This window comes from Camelina sativa, chromosome 5 (genome assembly GCF_000633955.1).
Source record: "Camelina sativa cultivar DH55 chromosome 5, Cs, whole genome shotgun sequence".
In the NCBI taxonomy this organism is placed as follows: Eukaryota; Viridiplantae; Streptophyta; class Magnoliopsida; order Brassicales; family Brassicaceae; genus Camelina; species Camelina sativa.
This window is the reverse complement of record NC_025689.1, coordinates 6,420,297-6,441,285: the sequence shown is the minus strand read 5'-3', so window position 1 is coordinate 6,441,285 and position 20,989 is coordinate 6,420,297. Positions and strand designations below refer to the sequence as shown.

The 20,989-nt window shown below is 34.9% G+C and overlaps 4 protein-coding genes across 4 annotated transcripts in view; 2 read left to right on the top strand and 2 right to left on the bottom strand.

Annotated features, from left to right (window-relative positions):
- On the top strand, positions 3,591-5,470 carry LOC104785825 (heavy metal-associated isoprenylated plant protein 3). The gene is made up of 3 exons (XM_010511111.2): positions 3,591-4,185; positions 4,443-4,521; positions 4,621-5,470. The coding sequence occupies exons 1-3, from the start codon at positions 3,712-3,714 to the stop codon at positions 5,277-5,279; spliced, it is 1,212 nt and encodes a 403-aa protein (XP_010509413.1). The 5' UTR covers positions 3,591-3,711; the 3' UTR covers positions 5,280-5,470.
- Positions 10,965-11,489, bottom strand: LOC104788946 (putative F-box/LRR-repeat protein At3g18150). Its single transcript, XM_019245218.1, has one exon. The coding sequence runs from the start codon at positions 11,487-11,489 to the stop codon at positions 10,965-10,967; it is 525 nt and encodes a 174-aa protein (XP_019100763.1).
- Positions 12,089-13,725, bottom strand: LOC104788944 (probable F-box protein At1g60180). The gene is made up of 4 exons (XM_019245217.1): positions 12,790-13,725; positions 12,692-12,727; positions 12,467-12,628; positions 12,089-12,370 (listed from the first exon to the last, which is right to left on the bottom strand). The coding sequence occupies exons 1-4, from the start codon at positions 13,723-13,725 to the stop codon at positions 12,089-12,091; spliced, it is 1,416 nt and encodes a 471-aa protein (XP_019100762.1).
- The window catches only part of LOC104785824 (TSL-kinase interacting protein 1), a 7,701-nt gene continuing 7,075 nt past the window's right edge, over positions 20,364-20,989 (top strand). The window contains exon 1 of the mRNA XM_010511110.2: positions 20,364-20,416. Within this exon, the coding sequence (XP_010509412.2) occupies positions 20,364-20,416 (53 nt within the window). The remainder of the gene's footprint in view (positions 20,417-20,989) is intronic.

Here is a 20,989-nt window from a genome sequence, read left to right as displayed (position 1 = left end):
TTTTTTTCCAAGTTTTTGTAACTTTGTAATTTTCTTATATTTTTAATGTTAATGTTATATGTTTTATTTGAATTAAAACTTTAATATGATTTTACTTCTTAATTTACATAATTAATTTTTAAAATAAAAAATAATATTATTTTTTTCAGGGGACCAATTGTGAGGGACACCAATGCTCATACCAAAATTAAGAAACTCTGAAAATAAGATTAAAATATTTGAGAAACCAAGTTTTTGTCCCAACCAATGCTCATGGTCTTAGTTGGTGGTCTCGAATTATGCAAGAAACAAAAGTTATGATTATAGCAAAAGAGGTAAGTCTGTAATTACATTGTACGATAGGTCCGATCTTACTCTCTGAACCAATCGGACTAATGATGTAGGTAGTAGGTTCACATCTAGTGTAATGGACGAGTCACATTCCTCCAGCTAAGATGGTACGTGTCAATTTGGTAGCACGATTTGTTAGGATTTAGGAATGTGGGAAATTTCCTTTTTCTTTCCAGATACTTCTACACCATATAGACTCGTCGCGATAGGGTCTCGTTCTAATAAAATAAGGTGCTTGTGCCGAGGGAAACAATAATGATAACAATGATATTGAAACAGACCCGTACCAAATCCAAACTTTTCATCTTATTTTAAAATTCTTCTTGTAATAGTGTTGCATATAGATTGGAACTCCGTTTAGATATATCATGTTTAAAAATTGAGTTCTTGCTGAATTGGTTTCCTACTTTGTCTCTGCCCCCACTAAACTTTGATTTCTAAACGTTTTCTATACCCTATCGTTTTCTATACACCTCTTTCGCAAAGATATAAGGAGATGCGCGGAGGAGCAAATGTAATATGAACGGCTTTATCTTGGCGATTAGTAGATTTAATGATGAGTAATTTTGTTATCATAATTGAAGATGAAATCTGTGTTGAAAACGTTTACACGCTTGTGTTTCATGTGGCTATACAACCTTCGTCAAAATTCGTGATTGTGGTACTTGACAAATATAGTTTAAAGGATTTGAGTCAATATGACGTGTTAAATAGTTAAAAGTAACAACCATGTTTACCTTTTTCTTCCTACAGGGTACAGAAGCACAAAAGCAAAAACGATGCCAACATAAAAACAAAAACAATAAATGTTAAATGCTAAAATCATATTTTAGCTAAGAAAAAATATAGGACAAACGTAACTCCAAACTCCAAACTACTAACACATAAGTTTTCAAAACACAAACAACAAAATTTAAAGTACAAAGACAAACTTACGATAAAGTTTGTGGTCATTTTTGATCGTTAAACTTCACGAAAAAGAAAGTTTTCAATCAAACTCTAATATATATGTGTCCACCTCAGGTATTACGTCATACATAGGACCATATGAAAAAAACAAATTCAACAAAAAACACAATGAAACATGATGTTGACAAAATGGACCGGTAAAGGGAAGAACGAAACGCAATTACGCAACTCTTCAAACAATTTTTTTTTTTCCTTGTCCTTTTACTGTTTATATGCAGTTGAAATAAAGTTTTCAAATAAGTTCAATATTTTCACACACAAAACCCAATAAGATCGTATTCATAAGAAAAGTAAAAGTGTAAAACTCAATATGTTTTTGCAGTTCCTCATGTCTCTGTCTCTATACCGCAGCCCATGTTTTTTTAACATAGGCAGTTCTTGGCCGCTTCCATGAAGCTGAAACTTACTACAAGTCTAAAACCAAATAAACTCGTATAATTTAAATCAATAATTGCTCTTCAGGGGAGCAAAGAAAATTATATTGAAGAATTTTAAAAATGGTTATATAAGCTAGTGGTGCTGTACGAATTGTGTAAACTAGTGTATGTGCATTTGTGCATTTGTGCATTGGTTAAGTGATACGAATAGTATATTACAAGAAAACGTGGAAATTACACTCTCAATACTCGAAAACATATAGAATTTTTTGAAATATGCATATAAATAGATATTAGTTTATGCATATTTTTTTGTTGTTAAATTTACTAGTAGCATATATGTAAATTACACACACACATGTCTAGAATTCTTTCATGTACTGTACTAAATATATAAATCGGTCAAACTACTTGACAAATTAAAACCATGTGCGACTTGTCGTTTATCTTGTACTGTATTTTATTTTATTTTAGATCTGATCTTAATATGCTTTAAATGGGATTAACATCAGATGTGGTATTTTTATATCATATATTTTGGGTATATTTTTCCTAAAACTACAACAAAATATCTAAAATGTTTGCTAAATCTGTTGTAAGGAGTTTTATATTTATTTTTGTAATCTGTTGTAGTAAAACCACTTGCTAAAATCAAATTTCAAAACAATAGAAAACCCAAAAAGAGAATGAGAAGAGGAGGTTCCATCAACTTCACTTATAATGAGACAAGACTATGCAATTTGCAGAATCATGACTTTAACCAATACCCAATATCTATCAGAAAGAAAAGTATCATCTTTATCTCTTTAATCTCTTTACAAATTCCTTTAAAAAAACAAGAATGATGTGGTTCAAAAATTCAAAAAATGGTTTAACTAAAACATCCCTTTCTATTAGTATTTAGTCCCCGTAATTCGTTTACGACCCAGTTGTAACGATATCCATAATGTAATGTTTTTGTGTTGTATACTGTATTAGATTACATCTCTAACGGTTATATTTGCCAACTTATTGGAAACCAAATTCTACTGAATAAAACTGTTCTCTTGTTTGACGTGTTTTGTTGTCTAACCAATCTCTGGCTTCGTATCTTTCCATTATTATAGTTAATTTAATTTCTCACCTGACATAAAATTATCGATTCATTTCTCATCGATATCCTACTCTAAATTATATAACCTATGATTACTTGTTTGTGCTTTTGGACCATTTTTTATTTTGTTTTTGACCAAACTTTTGGTGAACATTCTTTCATGATTATACAATATTTAATTATTAACAAAATAATTCATTCACTTTGTATCTAACAAATAACAAAATGATCCCAACTTTTCGTACTACGTACTTCAAAAAGAAAACAGCATAACATAGCGTTTGTACTCTGTAACTAGTTCGTATTTTAAGGCCGTGATATATCTTCTAAGAAAAGTTTTGTTTTTCTAGTTAGGTAGGATGTATATTCTTTGAATTGTGACTATTGGTCGAATGTATTTTTACCTTAAACTGATTAAGATTCGGCTAATCTAGACTATAGTCATCAAGTAGTCAAAGCTGAGAAATGATGTATATCCTTTTTGTGTTTCAAAAGCAATATGCTTACCTTTAAGAAATCATTAAAACTGATCAGCTATTTCACGTAAAAAAACAAACTAATTTTTATTAATATTATCCATATTGATTATATAAAAATAATGTTATATGTTCAGAAACTTGGTGCCTTCGTGTCTAGTACCATCACTTGTGTCAAACCGGCGTCAAACGCCCACTCTCGCTGACCTCAGCCCCCAACAAATACACACACACACAAACACATACGAAATCAACATGTTACATCAAACCATTATAAATATACTAAGTTAAAAAAATCAGTATCAACTATATTGTAAAATAATAATCTCCACGCACCCTATATTTCTCTATATATACGCACATTTGCCTCCACTTACTCTTGTTCAAACATTTCTTCATCCTTGAAATACAAAATAAAATAAAAATAAACCCCTAATAAAATTTTATCCTTATCTTCAACCAAGAAATGGGAGAGGTTCAAGAAGGTGCCAAAGTTGAACAAGAGAAGAAGCCAGCAGCCACCGTAGTCTCAGCTGAGACTACAGACACCAAGCCAAAGAACGGTGGAGGAGATTCTGCGGCAGCTCCGGCCGCTGCTGCCGCGGTGGTGGCCTCTGCCTTTGTTTACAAAGTTGATATGCACTGCGAAGGCTGCGCTAAGAAGATCAAGCGAATGGTGAAACACTTCAATGGAGTGAAAGATGTGACGGCAGATACTGGCGGGAATAAGCTTACGGTGGTCGGTAAGATTGACCCGGTGGTTCTCCGGGAGAAGTTGGAGGAGAAAACTAAGAGAAAAGTGGTTCTCGCGAATCCACCGCCACCTTCACAACCTAAGGTAGAGGGATCTGTTCCCGCCGCCGTTGAAGAGAAGAAAGCTGACGGTGGAGATAAGGCTGCGACTCCTCCTCCTGCTGCTGCTCCGGCAGCTCCAAAAGAGGTATACATCTACTTGAATACAAGAGACAACTATGCTTGTGCTAGTGTACGCCGGTTTTTAAACAACGTACGTTAGCAACTTAAAAGGATACAATTTTGTAGAGTGGATCACACTAGTTATAATTAGGCAGATTAAGCTAAACGAAAAAAGATTAGGCAGCTAAAAAGTAAAACTAGTTTAATTGTCTAACGAAGTACTAATGAGTATGAATTATTTATTGATTTGAATTTGACTTTAATTTCTCTTTTGTGTTACAGAGTTCGGTGGCTTTAAAGATCAGACTACATTGTGAAGGATGTATTCAGAAAATCAAGAAAATAATATTGAAAATCAAAGGTAAGAAAATAAAAATAACAAACGAAGTTACTAAAATTCGAAAACCAAAAAGAAAAAATATTAATTGTGCTAATTTATTAATAATTAATTTGTATTCAGGGGTCGAAACGGTGGCTGTTGACGGAGCTAAAGACGTGGTGACAGTGAAAGGAACAATGGACGTTAAAGAACTAGTGCCTCTCCTCACCAAGAAACTCAAACGAACCGTTGAGCCTCTTGTTCCCGCCAAGAAAGATGACGGAGCCGCCGAGAAAAAGAAGACGGAAGCCGCCGCCGCTCCTGAAGCTAAGAAAGAGGCTCCTACTGCCGTAGTTGACGAAGCAAAGAAGGAAGTAAGTGACGGTGGAGAGAAGAAGAAAGAAGCTGGTGACGGTGGAGAGAAGAAGAACGAGGCTGGTGATGGCGGAGAGAAGAAGAAAGAAGGTGGAGACGGCGGAGAGAAGAAGGAAGGTGGCGGAGGAGGAGGAGGTGCGCCGCCGCCGGTGGCCATGGTGAATAAGATGGATTACTATGGATACTCATCTTATCCGACGGGTCCAATGTATTGGCAAGAAGGACACGTGTACGGTCAGAGTTATTCAATGGGAGGTCAGGGTTATCCGATGGCGGGTCAGGGTTATCCGATGGCAGGACAGAGTTATCCAGGTTCAGGATACAATTACGCAAGTGAGAGTTACGTGCCGTACTCGCAGCCAAACATGAACGCTCCTCCTGGGATGTTCAGCGACGAGAACCCCAACGGCTGCTCCGTTATGTAAATCATGGGGTTAAATTGTAAATATAAAAAACTCTAAGGGTTAAAACATAAATGTGGGAACACAAAGTAGCAACTTTAGGTGAAAATTTTGAAAGGCTGAGTCTGAGCCAGCGGGTTCTGACGTGTAACATTTGTTCCTTTGTTAGTTTAGTTTCTTTAATGTAATAATTAATTGCTTTTACTTTAATTGTAGTGTCAGCAAACAAATAACAATAATAATGTAAAATGATGAAAAAAGGAATATAATTATCTTTTAGGATTATGAATGAATGTTTATTTTCCATTGAAAAATCATTTTGGTTCATTGACCTATGTAGAAAGGTGATTTAAATGATTAACTTGTACGAAATCTTGAAAAGACTATACAGTTTTATGAAAGTTAATGATTTTTTTGGTGGAAAAGCTAATTAAAGCCATTTTTTTCGATCAACTATGATATTATTATTTCCATGATAATTATTGTTACCCTTTATATAAGTAGTTATCATTTAGTCCACCTTCCTTCATTTATTCATATGAATTAGATATCGTGAAAACACCTTTGCTGGTCGTATAGGCAGAGCCGTGGCTATGTACAGAAAAAATAAACATTGGCTTCGGTCTTTTATTTTAAAAAGAATTTTAAGGCTCTTATTTTCTTATATTTGTTAATTATGTTATGGCTAAATAGAAAAATTTTATTTATATTACAGAAGAAAAAAAAAAATTACCATTGTTTAAAGCTTTCACCTTATCTTTTTGCCATGTCTTACCTTGTTTTTCTTCTTCTTCAGTTAAAATAATAGAAAAAACTAAATGTTTTTCATGTTTGGTTTCTAAATCCAGTTTGTAAATCTCATGTTTTGATACTTTTTGTTTTGAATTAAGACTTTTTTTTAGTATTGCTTATGGTCCATGTAACTCTTGGCACGGCTCTGCGTATAGGGCATCCATTTTGTCTTCCAAAGTGAAACGACAGAAATTGTTGTATTCATTTGAACTACATTGTTACATCAAATTTGATCGACCCGGGGGAAAACATATAGGAGATATCCTGATATATGCTGATTGATAAGCATCAATATTTGATTCTCTTACGCTTTTACAAGTTCTGCATGCTAATTTCATTCTCCAAAAACTTCGAAAATTTTGTAGTACAGTATATGTGTCTCAAGGCGTTGCTGCACACGTACGTATAGCAAGTTAGGTAAAATTTTGAAGTCGAGATGGAGCCATCCGCTTCTTACGTGTAACACCCGTTCCTTTGTTAGTTAATTCGTTTAACAAATAATAATTAATTGATTTACTTTAATTGCACTCTCAGCAAACAAGTAACAAAAATAATGTCAAATGATGAAGCGAATATTATAACTCATAACTGCTATCTATCAAAACGGATAATTTTGATAGAACTATCGTTGTTCTTGGCGATTCAAGACGTATTATTATGGGTGTTTACTTATTTAACACCATGTATTTTGGATTCAGCTTTCCTAATAATTATTTGTGTTGATTGATTCCTTTAGAAAGATGTTTAAAATGATTAAAGTGGACGAAATCTTGATAAGATGAAGAAATATATTATTGAGTTTATTGATGGAAAGCTAACTAAAGCCATTTTCTCGATGAACCATGACTATATAATTCTCATGGCCAAATGTTCAGTTTTCATCCATTTATATTTGTTATTTCCTTCAAATATACATTTTCTCAAACCAAGAACTACAGTATTTTTATATAAACGGAATTACGTGTACTGTATATATATATATATAAATATTATGTAAAACAGAGAGACTACGTAACCATCTTCATGTACGTATTATATAAAAGAGGTAATGAATTTGTTAATTAGTTGCACAATTACGCAAGTCTTTTTTAACATATAGCATTTGTTTGCATTCTATGTACGTGTATGTGTGCATTATTGTCATATATAGTCATTGTTTATGTAACTACATGATTTAGCATGATTAATGGTGACTTAATCTTAATATGAAAAAAATAGTGACTTAATATTTCTTCTAGACTGCTGGACAAAGACAAAACGATGACAACAAAACCATGTTGATGATCCCATCACTTTCTATTTCGCCCCTCTAGTCTTCTTTTGCTTTGTATTTTTCTAAATAATTGTATACGTACGTATTTATCTTTGAATTTTAGTATTTTTCTAAATAATTATCACTCAAGATCATGCAATAAATCAATCATTGGGTGCTGCCGTGCTGCGGATAAATCAGACACGGACACCCTATTTTGAGGTTTTTTTTTTAAATGGAATTGATGTATAAATATATCCTCTATACCCCATAATCCACTTATTACAAGCTTTTCTCTTTGGAATCATATCGGAATATGTACATAATTTAATTGCAAAGAATAACCAAATACGTTGTGGATAGCGTGGAACTCATCTACACAGGGGCAAATAATTGCATGTGTACATGTACGTGTTGCCAATTTCTTTTCATTTTTTTGGTGAATTGTAAAAGACGTGTTGCCAAAGTGATCACTTCTTGTCGCCATAGACATAGAGAGAGAGAAAAAATAGTAATTGATTTCCCCTTAACTTTTTCTTTCATATGAGCCAAATATATGTCTCACGTAACGATGTAAGCTAGTGTCCTAGTGGAGATATATATAATAAGAAAGTGACAATACAAACAAATAATGTAAAGAAGTTTTATCATTCGGGACTAAAGAAGATCGAATAAACCAAACGTATTCTATCGTTTATCGTTTGTTACGAGGAAGAGGTTAAGATTTTAAGATAGTCAAATTAATAGTACACATAAAATATAATCGTCATCCTTTGAAAAATAAATTCAAATTTCTGTTAGTTAAGTCTGTCAAACCCTGGTCAAGTTACCAATATCATCTAAATATACATCTTCGCCATCTTGAATTTTAAAACTTTGTTTTAGCCTCAAATTTCAAAAGGTGGTTTTCTGTACCTAGAAACGTATTTGGAATTTTCTGAACCTAGCTAAATAATATTTAAGAAACGGTACTAAATACATTCATCTATTTAATCAAAATGGGAATCCACCTAAGATGTTATGTCATTGCTCACTATGAATATATATTGACAAATATTAAAGTAATAACAATATATAGTAGTGATCATGATAATATGAATTAGGTGATAGGTTGCAAAATCCAATCAATGCCCACCTCATGTCTCCTTCATGGAAGTGGATCTGGCAGCATGAAATACAAAGAAACTTAGCAATTAGATAAATGCAAAAAAATAGTGGATATCTATTTTGTGGTCGCAAATTAGTGGACCTCTATCTATAGATCTCTCCATCTCTCTAGTTTATTGTAATATTACGACATTTTTACGGATACTCTGTTATACTCACCACAAATCTATAGCTCTCAATATATAGTTAAAAAATGGAGGACATGTGTGAAACATTAATGAATACAATTTAAGTGGAATAAGTGAGTGTGATTAGTATAAAAGAATTAGATCAAACATCACATAGCTAAAATAAAAAGGTAATTATAAAGAATATATATAACTATCAGTTTATATGATTTCAAATGATTATAATGGTTCATGAATATGAATTATGAACAGATAAGTTTATTTTATTTTATATGCAGAAACAGTTTTTTAAGTAGTTACTGTTTCTCATAATCCAGTCAAAAAGTTCTTTTTTTTTTTCTTTTTTTTGTCAACAGTAATAGCTGTTGACAAAAGGTAACAGTGAATCATGTTTGTCAGTTATGAAAATGATAGCAAAAGATAAATACTTGCGTTTTGTTATTAGTCTAATGGTTATTCAATTATTCAGGTGTTTACTGTTTACAAAAAAGCTACAATAATACTAGACATTATGTACAGTACTAGTAACACCGAACACGGCATATGATATGTATAAAGCATGTGGGATCATTGATGTTGTATGGTGTTGGCGCCAAACTTGGGTCTATGTCGCGAATCTGAAAAGGGTTTGGATTTGGAATATGCTGGTTTGACTTATATATGCGTGAGAGATGATGCATCTTCATCAATCAATCTGTTGGTTAGGGACAGGCCGATCCTGACGTTTTTACTATCATACGAGTTTGAGTTTAATTAGGAGATGACAAAAATAATTCTATTAGTATCATTTATGTAGTAACGATTGATCTTGACAGTTATTTTGATAGAACTATCGTTTGAACTTTGAACTATGAGAATTATTTTGGTGTTAAGAAGATGTGAATACGTAGCCTAACTTACCGCATCTTATAATATAGCAAGCTAGTACATGATGTTAAGTTATTTGGGTGAAAACATATATGAATACCCTAATTGTGACTCGTACGCCATTCATTCAATCTTATATTGAGGACGAGGAGGTCCATATTCGGGAATTCTTATGTGAGCCTGAAAAAATTCATGCAAGGAGTTCTTTTTGGTGTCCAGCGTTTCCACGTATCATATTTTGATCCGTTTGTAAGAAGAAAAAAAAAAGAAAAAAGAAAATTGTCAAATTTTTAATTTTATTTTACAAAGATATCATTCAAATTCGAAAGAATACGAGTTAATATAATGTTATTTTAAAACCATCATCTCTTTGTAATACCATTATTTTTATCTTCAACGCACCACTATATTTATGTCATCATAAAAACCCGAGGAATCATAATTCAAACTTCAAAGCATGTCCTTGACTATAGAAATCATTAGGTTGGTCTCCCAAACAGTTTGACTTGAGAATAAACAAAGCTTTACATGTACACACACACATATATATATATATATGTTAGCATCAGTGTCCGGGTCAAATCTCTACGCTTGGCATAACGAATTAAACATGTCAAACAATTTGAGCATGAAATGATGAAAACCCCAAATTAAAGTAAATGTGATCCATTCCGTCGTAGCTGCGTCTTCTGACTTTTGCCATTCGTTGAATTTGAACCATTTACAACAAACGATAAGTCAAATTTTAACCAAAACGAACTATACAATTCAATAATTCATTAATGATGGTCTTCGTATAGAAACGACGTACATAGTCGCATAGTTAATACTATTGGTTACATATATACCTAAGTTGATAGAACCGTGAGAACTGAGATCAAAGTTGAAGTTAATTTGCAGTTTCCGATACATATTGTTCTGTTATAAACAATTACTCATCGATCGATCGATCAGTTTCAAAGATCTATACTTCAAACCACTTCTTTCAAAGTATGGATTTAATCGATCTAAACATAATACGGTAGTGAAGGTTTTGAAAGAAGGAGTTGAATCATGTACGTAAACAAAAAAACACATTGGATCTTGTGGTACCATTCGTAAACTTACTTATACAGCCTCATAACCAACATAAGTAAAAGTAAGTAAGAAAGAGTTTAGGACAATATTAGAGAATGCAAGAATGGTCTCAAAACATACCAGAAGAAAGTTCCCCCCAAAACTAAGCCTCTTTGCATTCTCCAACTTCTTTAGCATTTTAGTCACTGACACTATTAGATGATGTAAACCATCCATGACGCTGGCTTGTATTCCAATGTTCAGTTTAGCTTCAGTTAAAGAAGAGAAATCAACTAAAGTAAGTGGTGACTGAGAGCTTCGCAATGTGAGACAATGGATATGTGGTGCCAGAGTCTGCGTTTGTCCCGACCCCCTTATCTCTAATGTTCTCAGTCGCAACGATATTGCTGAGATCAAGAACCTCAAGTTGTTTGGAGTTATTCAATGTTAAGCTTTCGAGAACCGGACAACGTAACCATATAGAATCTTAGCAATAGATTCATCTGGGAGAAAACAATACCACAAGGACAGCTTTTTCAGAGATGTCCAAGATGCAGAGCATTTGAGAGTCCTATGAAAATATGGTAACACAAGGCAGAGTTGCTTAACAGAGGAACTGATGTAGAATAAATCAGGAATGTTATAACCATGAACAAAATCGACAAAGAGGGATAGATCCTCCACGTTGCGGGACATGGCGAACTCGATCCATCTGTTAATGTTGGTTACAGTGTGCTTGATCATGCAGCTTGATAGATGAAACTTGATCATCTTGGAAGCTGTGTAGCGAGTCAAGGTTTCGTTTATCGCATCAGCATCATTTTTATAATCATCAATGGAGAGACCAGATATATTGGACCATACTTGCCTCCATCGTTTTGACAAGACAGAAGTTTCGATGGCGAGTTTCGTCGGAACAAAGAAGAGGATATGTTGGAGGATCACATCAGGCATGGAGCTGATTAAGTCCATACTCTGGCGATGATCATTGCGGCGGCTATGTGAAGCGGCTGTCGAGCAAGCTGTTGTCCGCCATATATATATATATTACTTGGGGTGTGTTTTAGTTAGTTAATATTAATGGATCAAAATGGTTTATGCGTTTGGTTAAAATGAGTTGATGAGTTCACAAAAATCATACAAAACATATTAATCGAGTTTGATAACCAAATCAAACCAACAATAATCTTAAAAACCATTGCAAATCCAACCGCTCTCTTCAAACAATTATTACTTATTATATAATCTGGATCCACATCCAAGTGATATACTTTGGTCTTCTCTCGTGTTATCACAGGCTGGTTCTTTATCAATCTCAAGTAGAACCACACCAAAAGTGGAATTTTGTACAACAATGGAAAGCTTATAAAAACTGAAAATAAGTTAGATTTTTAATTTGAAAAATCTGATGAAATTGTGCTTAAAAGTTGCAGTCTAATATTGTTTACTAAGATGGCCATTGTGTCATTAACCAGGTTCAGATCCAATGTGTAAGTAAAAAACAAAAAAACACTGTAGATTAATTAATTGAGGTTCCATGTAAGATGGTCATCAAGACTCAAGACTAAACCCTATGATTCACCACTCATATGATGTGTGCCATTCTGACTGGTTGAGAGCACAATGGAGACAGTATTGTTGTGAGGAAGTGTTTGAACCAACTCTTCAAACTTCAACCTAGGGTAATCTCCATATAACTGTAGAACCATCTTGTCTAATGCCTTTGTGTTTTTAAGCACAAGTTCCACAAATGAAGCCACGTGCTTCGACTCTAATTCACAGTGGGATCTATTCCAAGAGGCTCCATCTTTTGATCTCCAACCTCCCACGCCCACGTACTCGTTATAATAGTTCTTCTCAACAGAAGAAAACAACAAAAGAAAACATGATTCTTGGATTATTCGAACTCGATGATAGTTACAACAGAAGTTTATGGTAAATATACGAACCTGTGTGTTTGCATGAACTGTCACCGTCTTTAAATTAGGTGAGTTTTGCAACAGTGTTTCTATACCAGGAATAATACACTGAAAGATCTCTGTCTCAAGAATCAAAGCTTTTATCTTCAACATCGGAAAAGTAATACCACGAACCTCCGCAACAGATAAAAGCTAGGATAAGTGATAGTGAACCACAAAACAAAATACTTATTAGTACCATTCGTAAACTTATACAGGCCTCATGAAAACTAATCCATCGGCACACGTTAACTGTGAAACCAACATTAGTAAAGTAAGTAAGAGAGTTGTAGACGTTAGATCCTAAAACATACCTGAAGAAAGTTGCACCCAAAATTAAGCTTCTCTGCATTCTGAAACTTCTCTAGCATTTCATGAAGGGATTCAAATAGGTAATCATTGATTGTCTCCCGACCTGAGTGACGGGAAACGTCCACTTTAGCTACAGTTAAAGACGAGACATCAACTAAAGTACATGGTAACTGATAGTTGTGCATTCTGAGAGAATGGACATTTGGTGCCACAATCTGCATTGGCCCCGACACAAAACGGCTGCAGGTTATTTCTAATGTTCTCACGCCCAGCGATTTGCTGAGAGCAAGAACCCTAACATGTGGACAATGATTCAATCTTAAGCTTTCGAGAATCGGACAACCACATAGAATCTTAGCAACATATTCATCGGAGAGAGAACTCCAAGACAAGGACAACTTCTTTAGCGATGTCCAAGATATAGAACATGAGGGAATTATACAAACATGTGGTAACTCAAAGTTGAGTTGCTTAATAGATGAATTGATGTAGACGATATCAGGAATGTTATAGTTATAATGATAATTAGAATTTTGACCGACGCAGAGGGATAGATTCTCCACGTTGCGGGACATGGCGAACTCTATCCACCTGTCCACGTCGGCAGCAGTGTGATACATTCTGGTTTTGAGATGAAACTTGATCATCTTGGGAGCTGTGCAGCGAGTTAGGGCTTCGTTTATCCAAGCAGCATTGCCTGGCGGCATATAGCTATCAACAAAGGAAAGAAAAGGTGTATCGGACCATACATGCCTCCATCGTCTAGACAAGACACAAGTTGTGATGGCGAGTTGCGTCGGAACAAAGAAGAGGATATGTTGGAGGATCTCATCAGGCAACGAGCTTATTAAGTCAATATTACGGAGATGACCACCACGAAGATGATCGTTACACAATCTAGGAAGACTTGAAGCGGCTCTGGAGCTCTCTTGCGCCATTTTACTTTATTAACCTAAATTTTGTTAGTATCTTTTATCTTTGACACAATCTAATGACTTCGTGTCCTTTTTTCTAAATTTTTTTTATTAATAGACTAGTCAAATAATATATAGCAAATTTTATTAATTAGTTAATGATATCCTACTACATTAATTGAGAAGTATAAATATAAAATTAACTTTAAAAAAGATAAAAAGTTATATTGTCATGCCATTGGTCTTAAGGTAATTGTTTAATTTTTCAATAAAGATAAAAATATAATTTTAATTTTAAACTAATAAAATCTTTTAAAGATAAAAATATAGTTTCCTAAAAAGAAATATTTTCTCTCTCTACTTAATTATGGATGAAAATTATAATAAATTTAAAAAATTTATAAACCAATCAGAATTTTAAAAATTAAGATTTTATATATAAGTATATAATAATATAATTATTTTTAATAACTATATTTAGAAGATTTTATTAAGATGTTAAATAATGATTCTCCTATCATCTTAATTTCTTCTATTTTATCTACAAGTTTTTTGAATTATTATATAATACTTATGATTAACAAAATATATAGATTTTTTTTTCTGCATATGTTGTGTTTAAAATTTTTAAAAACAAAGATATTATTCAATTTATGAAGAAAAAAATATGTGTGTTTAATGTTGGCTGGTTGGTAAAACTAAATTTATGAGATTGATAAATTTATAAAATTTAGTTACTCACAATTATGATATTATAATTACTACTTTAAAATATTTCACAAAATAATGATGCACATATACAACAAACAAACAATATAAAACTATACCATACATCAAACAAATTAAATACTATAAAATTTTAAAATAATTAGTATTCAAAAAAATATACGTATATTTAACAAATAATTGCAATACTAAAAATAAATACTATCTCAATATAAATTTATTTTTTAAAAAGAAATATAACAATAATTTTTATTATTATATTATAATTTTTGGAAAACGTTAACCGTGTATTATAGCACCTATATCTCTTAGTTTTAAATGTTAATTTTACCCACATATTTTTTCTATACAGTACATAAAAAAATTTAAAAGTGCTTAAACAACGTTTATTAACTATTTAACGATTGAAAAGAAAAAAATTCCCTAGAAACAGATTGACATTTTGAATAAATTATATTTCTTGGTTCTTTTTACAATAAATATTATTAACATGTTATTTTATTTTATTGTATGATGTAGTGGGCTTTAAAAAAATGTGGTTTTTATATGTTATATATATATTTTTTTTTTCCGGCAAAAGTGAACTTTATTAATAGTTAAATTTGTGAACATACAGAGGCTCCAACATCCAAGGAGGTGGATTAGTACAAGCAATATATAAATCTGTGTTATGACATCCAAATTGAGCTAATACATGGGCTACATCATTACTTGAACGGTGAGAAAATGAAAATGAAACAGTCTTGAAATAGTTTGCAAGAGATTGGATATCTTGAAGTAAATTATATATGAAACATCCATCAAGGAACGTTGACATCATCGATTAGAATTTTACAGTCACCTTCAAAGCAAACATTATCAAAACCATAGGCTAACGTCTGCTGCATTGCAAAAAGTAAAGCTTCAGCTTCAGCTTCCAAAGCAGATTGAGCATTTCGGAGAATAGACGAACCCCATACAAGCTCAGCACCTAATGAGTTTCTAATGATCCATCCGCCCATTGTTTTATTCGTCACAGAGGAATAACTTGCATCAAAGTTGCACTTGACCATTGGAGATATAGGTCGTTTCCAAACCTGGGGAATTGAATGTCTTGAAATAGAAAAAGTTTTTGTTAGACCACCAGTCGCCGCTATCCATTCCGAGACTTCGCCTTTTGTTTGATGAAAACAGAACAGAGGATCTTCACGTATGTTATTGAAAATAAAATTATTACGCGCTTTCCATATATTCCATATTAGCCAAAACGGAAGAAACCTCTCTTCATCAGACCTCGAGTCGTCCAAATATATGTCCATTAAAGTTGATAAATTAATCTCGGCATCTCTCGCATGGAAGGAAGACACTTGGGGAACATTCACTGAATTCCAAACAGCTTGGGATAAGGGGCAAAGAAACAGAGCATGGTTAATGGATTCCACAGTCATCTTACATCGTTGACATATAGTATCAATGGGGATACCTCGAGTTACCAAACGTGTAGCAGTGTCCACTGATTTTGACGAAATGCTCCAAAGAAAGTGATTAATTTTGGGCAATATTTTGAGCTTCCAAATTTGTTTTTTAAGAACGATAGAACCATGTGGAGCAATAGGAGCTTGACCATTATCAAAAGGATCATGTGTGGCTAGCCAGTAACCAGACCTAACCGTGTACTCACCGGATTTGTTATAGTGCCAAATTAGTTTATCTGCAGGACTTGATTGAGGAATATAAAGGCAAGTGATTCGTGAAACATCCTCAAGACTAATCTCATTTTCAACAACATGTATATTCCATGCTTTAACTGGGCCATTGGACAGGATAAGGTCAGAGAGGAAACACGTCTCTGTGGGATTAATGATATTAGCATGGCGAGGCGGATGAGCAGCAATAATATTATCCATGTTGATGCGAATGGACGTGCCATCGCTTACAATATGTCTCACACCCTTTTTCAACAAAACCAGACCAGAAAGTTTGGAGGACCAGCCGTAGGATTGTAACTTTTTAGGTGTAGCATCAAGGATGGATTCGTCCGGAAAGTATCTGGCTTTCATTACCTTGGCGAACAATGTATTTGGATGACGAAGAATCCGCCAGGCTTGTTTTGCCAAAAGCGAATCATTAAATTTTGATAGATCTTTAAAACCAAAACCCCCTTCTTTCTTCGAGTATTGGAGACATTTCCAAGCAATCCAGGATATATCTCTTGAAGCTGCACTTTTCTTCCACCAGAACCGCATAAGGATACTTTCTATTTCAGAAATGAGCCCCAGAGGCAACTTAAAACAGGACATTGCATACACTGGCATGGCTGCCGCAACTGACTTTAAAAGCACCTCTTTTCCTGCTGAGGATAGAAACTTAAAACTCCAGTTCGTAGTACGTTGTCGCACACGTTCAATGATATAATCAAACATCTCCCTTTTTTTACGACCAAACTGTTCAGGTAACCCAAGGTACTTTCCTCCTCCACCCTGGTTTGAAATATGTAATATATTTTTCATAACATTCTGTCGATGTCCAAACACAGGAGAGCCAAAAGTGATAAGAGATCTCGAGGTATTAATTTTTTGTCCAGAATAATATTCGTAAACATCAAAAGCATCCTTTAATGCTTGACAGTTTCGAATGTTTGCTCGGCAGAAAAATAAACTATCATCAGCAAACTGTAGATGTGTGATAGTTGGTACTCCATTGCCTATTTTTATGCCTTGTATATGCCCAGAGGATACTTGAGATTTGATTAAGTGGCTAAGAATATCATCACACAGGATAAATAGATAAGGTGACAAAGGGTCACCTTGTCTAATTCCTCTCTCAGGAACCACCTTACCAAATGGAGTGCCATTAATAAGAACTGCATATTCAACAGACGTGACCGTGGCCATAATCCACTTAATCCAAACCGGAGAAAAGCCAAACAACTGCATGGTAGTCTCCAAAAAATTCCATTCCACCCGGTCATACGCTTTGCTAACATCCGTCTTAACAGCCATGTATGTTTGAGAGACCCGCTTCCTCACTTTTAGAGAATGCATTAGTTCATGAGCTATCAATATATTGTCTGTGACCAAACGACCAGGTATGAATGCCGCTTGAGAGTCCGAAACTATAGCATCTAGATGTCGTTTTAATCGCATTACCAAGCATTTGGAGATGATTTTATAAATGACATTACATAGTCCAATCGGACGATAATCCGAGAGAGTTACTGGCTCTGTAATTTTCGGAATCATGCAAATATTTGTGTTATTTATCCCTGGTTTCATCGTAGAAGAATGAAAAAATTGTTTAACTTCATTCGTAACATCTTCTCCCACAACATCCCAGCATTCCTTGTAGAACCTTGCAGTAAGACCATCAGGTCCCGGCGCTTTGTCATCACCGATCAATGATAAAGCTTTAAATATTTCCTCACTGGTGAAGTCCCTTGTGAGTTCGTCATTTATTTCCTCAGTCAAAGTTGGGATAAAGTCCGCAAAATCATTAGGGGATACCTTGTGTCGCATAGAAGTATACATTGTCTGGAAATAATTGGCAGCATGTTGACCAACAGCCGTTTCACCACTAAAAGTATTGCCCTCTTCGTCATTTATAGAATAAATGTAGTTCTGGGCAAATCTGTTTTTTGTACAAGCGTGAAAAAATTTTGTGTTTCGATCTCCAACCTGGAGCCACAAGTTCCTACTCTTTTGTTTCCAATAAATCTCTTCATTCTTGTAAGCTAATGCAAGATCATGTCGAAGTCTTGGAATGAGGTCTCTGTCACAGCGATGCAGACTAGACATAGCTCTGTTTAGACGATACTGAAGAATATTAATTTGTTTGGCAGAGTTCAGATTGTTTTAACGCTTACACCTGGCCATATAACGTCTGCAATTCCTTATTTGATCTACGATTGTATGATGCTGCTGAGACTTACAGAAATTCCATCCTTCATGGACATAGTTTTTGAAGTTTGCAACACATATTAGTCTCTTATCAAATCTAAAAGACTTATTCTTGCTTGAGTTTAAAATTCCCAATCTTGTCACTATTGGTTTGTGGTCCGAACCACTAAAGTCAAGGAACTCCGATGTAGCTCTTGGGAAAGTTGCAGTCCACTCTGAATTTGTCATTACTCTATCCAAACAACATTTCACAGTGTGTGAATATCTTTCTCCCACCCAAGAAAACTTATCCCCTGTTGATCTTAAATCAGCTAAATCACAAACTGACACCATATGTTTGAAATCACTAAAGGTAGATTCAGCACGTAATGGACCACCAAGTTTTTCCTCATTGGATAGAATTTCGTTAAAGTCTCCTATTAACGCCCACGGACCATCTCTGTTTACAGAAATTTGTTCTAGTCGATCCCACAGTTGATATCTTAATTCCGAATTCGGATGACCATAAACACAGGACAAATAGAAAGCAAACCCATAATACTTAATGTTTACATCAATGATTCGAGCATCCTGAAAGTTTTTGGATACTGAAACATTGTCTTTCCAACACAATGCTAGACCACCACTCCTACCTTGAGGGGGTACAGTTATTACATTAGCAAATCCTAGAGAGTTAACAAAGTCACACACCATACTACACTTATTAAGAGTTTCAACTAGAAATAATATATTAGGTTTATACATACAACATATATTACGTAGACGTAATTGAGTAAAGGATCCACCAAGACCCTGGCAATTCCAAGAGACGATCGTCATATGGGGAACAATGGGGGTACCGGGCCCCCCCGCGCCTCCGTCGATCTTGTTACCTGCAGAGCAGGAGCCTTCGGACTCAACTCGGTCTTTCTTGCGGATCTGGCATAGGACCGCCTGATCCTCAACAGCCTCCCATCGTTGGTAGAAAGCTTCTACGTCCACTCGTTTCCTTTTGGATCAACCAAGAGAAGATGTTCTGTTTGAGCACTTATCATCTTCAATGGGAGAGAAAGTGTCAACAAACTGCTTGCTAAACTTGGCATGCAGGTAGCGGAGCCTTTCAGCAGTTAGTTCAGTGTCCTCGAAAACACTTGGTGTAGTGGAAGGTTCAGAACTTGGGCCAGCACCCGGAGTGGAGAAGTGGTTCTTGAGACCGGGAATCGTCTCAAAAGGGTCAATAGTTTAGAGAGTGTTAGTGTCAGACATAACATCATTTGCCTCCGGTTGAGCAGCATCAATTGGACCATCATTTGGACCATTGTCTTGCGGGGGTTCTTGGTAGAATTGTTCCTCTACCACATCCAAATCACAGTCAGCAACATCGTGTTTCAAGGAACCACATTTAGAGCAGAATTTCCTGAGTCTCTCAAAGCGATACTTAATGATAGTATTATCGCCGACAGTAAACTGGAAGTTCCTTTGAAAACGTAATGGCCAATCTACATTCCAATCTATACTAACCCATACAAACTCGACCAAATGAGCATTTTCATCAAAATCAACCGGATCCACTGGTCCTAATTGGTCACCCACATACCTGGCCATGTCGGATGAGAGATAGAGAAGAGGAATCCCTCTTATCTGAACCCAGAGTGGGATTATCTTCAGAGTCTCATCAGTGATGTTCGGATGCCAACGGTGAACAGATAGCATCCAGCCATTAAAAGACCAAGGACCACGGCGCAGAACATTATTCATTGATTCTTCAGATTGGAACACGAATAGCGCTCTCCCCGGACCCAAAACTCGACCAACCACCGACCCTTCAAACCCCCAAACCGTGGCATGTGGTCAATTAAGGCTCTTAGATTTTGCTTACGCGGATTCACAGTTTGAACCACCAAAGAGAAGCGATTCGCAGAAACCGCCTTTGCGATGAATTGTGGAGGAAGTGGAACCGGTGCGTCATCGATTCCCAAATCAAGATCCTGGAGGGATTTCCTAATGTTATCACTCATAGTTGTAAGTAAGGAAAAGGCGATGAAATTGAGAGAAGGGGATAACAGAATTGAAACAGAAAAGATGCCGGGAAGTGAGTATTTATATATGTTTGGCCATGGCGGTTTCCCGAAACGGTTATCCAACGAGATAAACGGAATCGAGAAACTGCCATGTAACCGCTTGGGCAGAAGAAAACCGACAGATCTTAATTCCGAATGTAAATAAGATGCAATCGGAGGAACACTCCGGCAAGGAGAAAGCAATCGAAAAAATAACTGTAAATCGCTCAAAGAATCGCCCTTTTCAGAGAGAAAGGACGCCATACATAAAATCTTTTGAAGAAGAAAAAAAAATGTTATATATTATGTTTTAACTTTTAACTGAAAAAAATGAGAAATTTTGATTTTTTTTTTTTAAAGAGGAAAATAATAATAAAAATATAAAGATGGGTCCTCAAAATTATTATACGTTTGGGTTTTTTAAAGAAAAGCCCATGCATATATTTTACTGGAGCAGACCCAATTCTATACAGGGCCCTGAAACATTATATCTCAGTTCTCAACACTTCACCGCAACTTGAAACATTACTTTTGGCGTTTTAATTTAACTTTTGTAAACGCTACTTTTTTACATCATGCGACTTGTGAGATGCCAACCGAAGCCACGTGCTACGACCCAACCAATCTTTTTTTTTTTTTTTTTTTTTC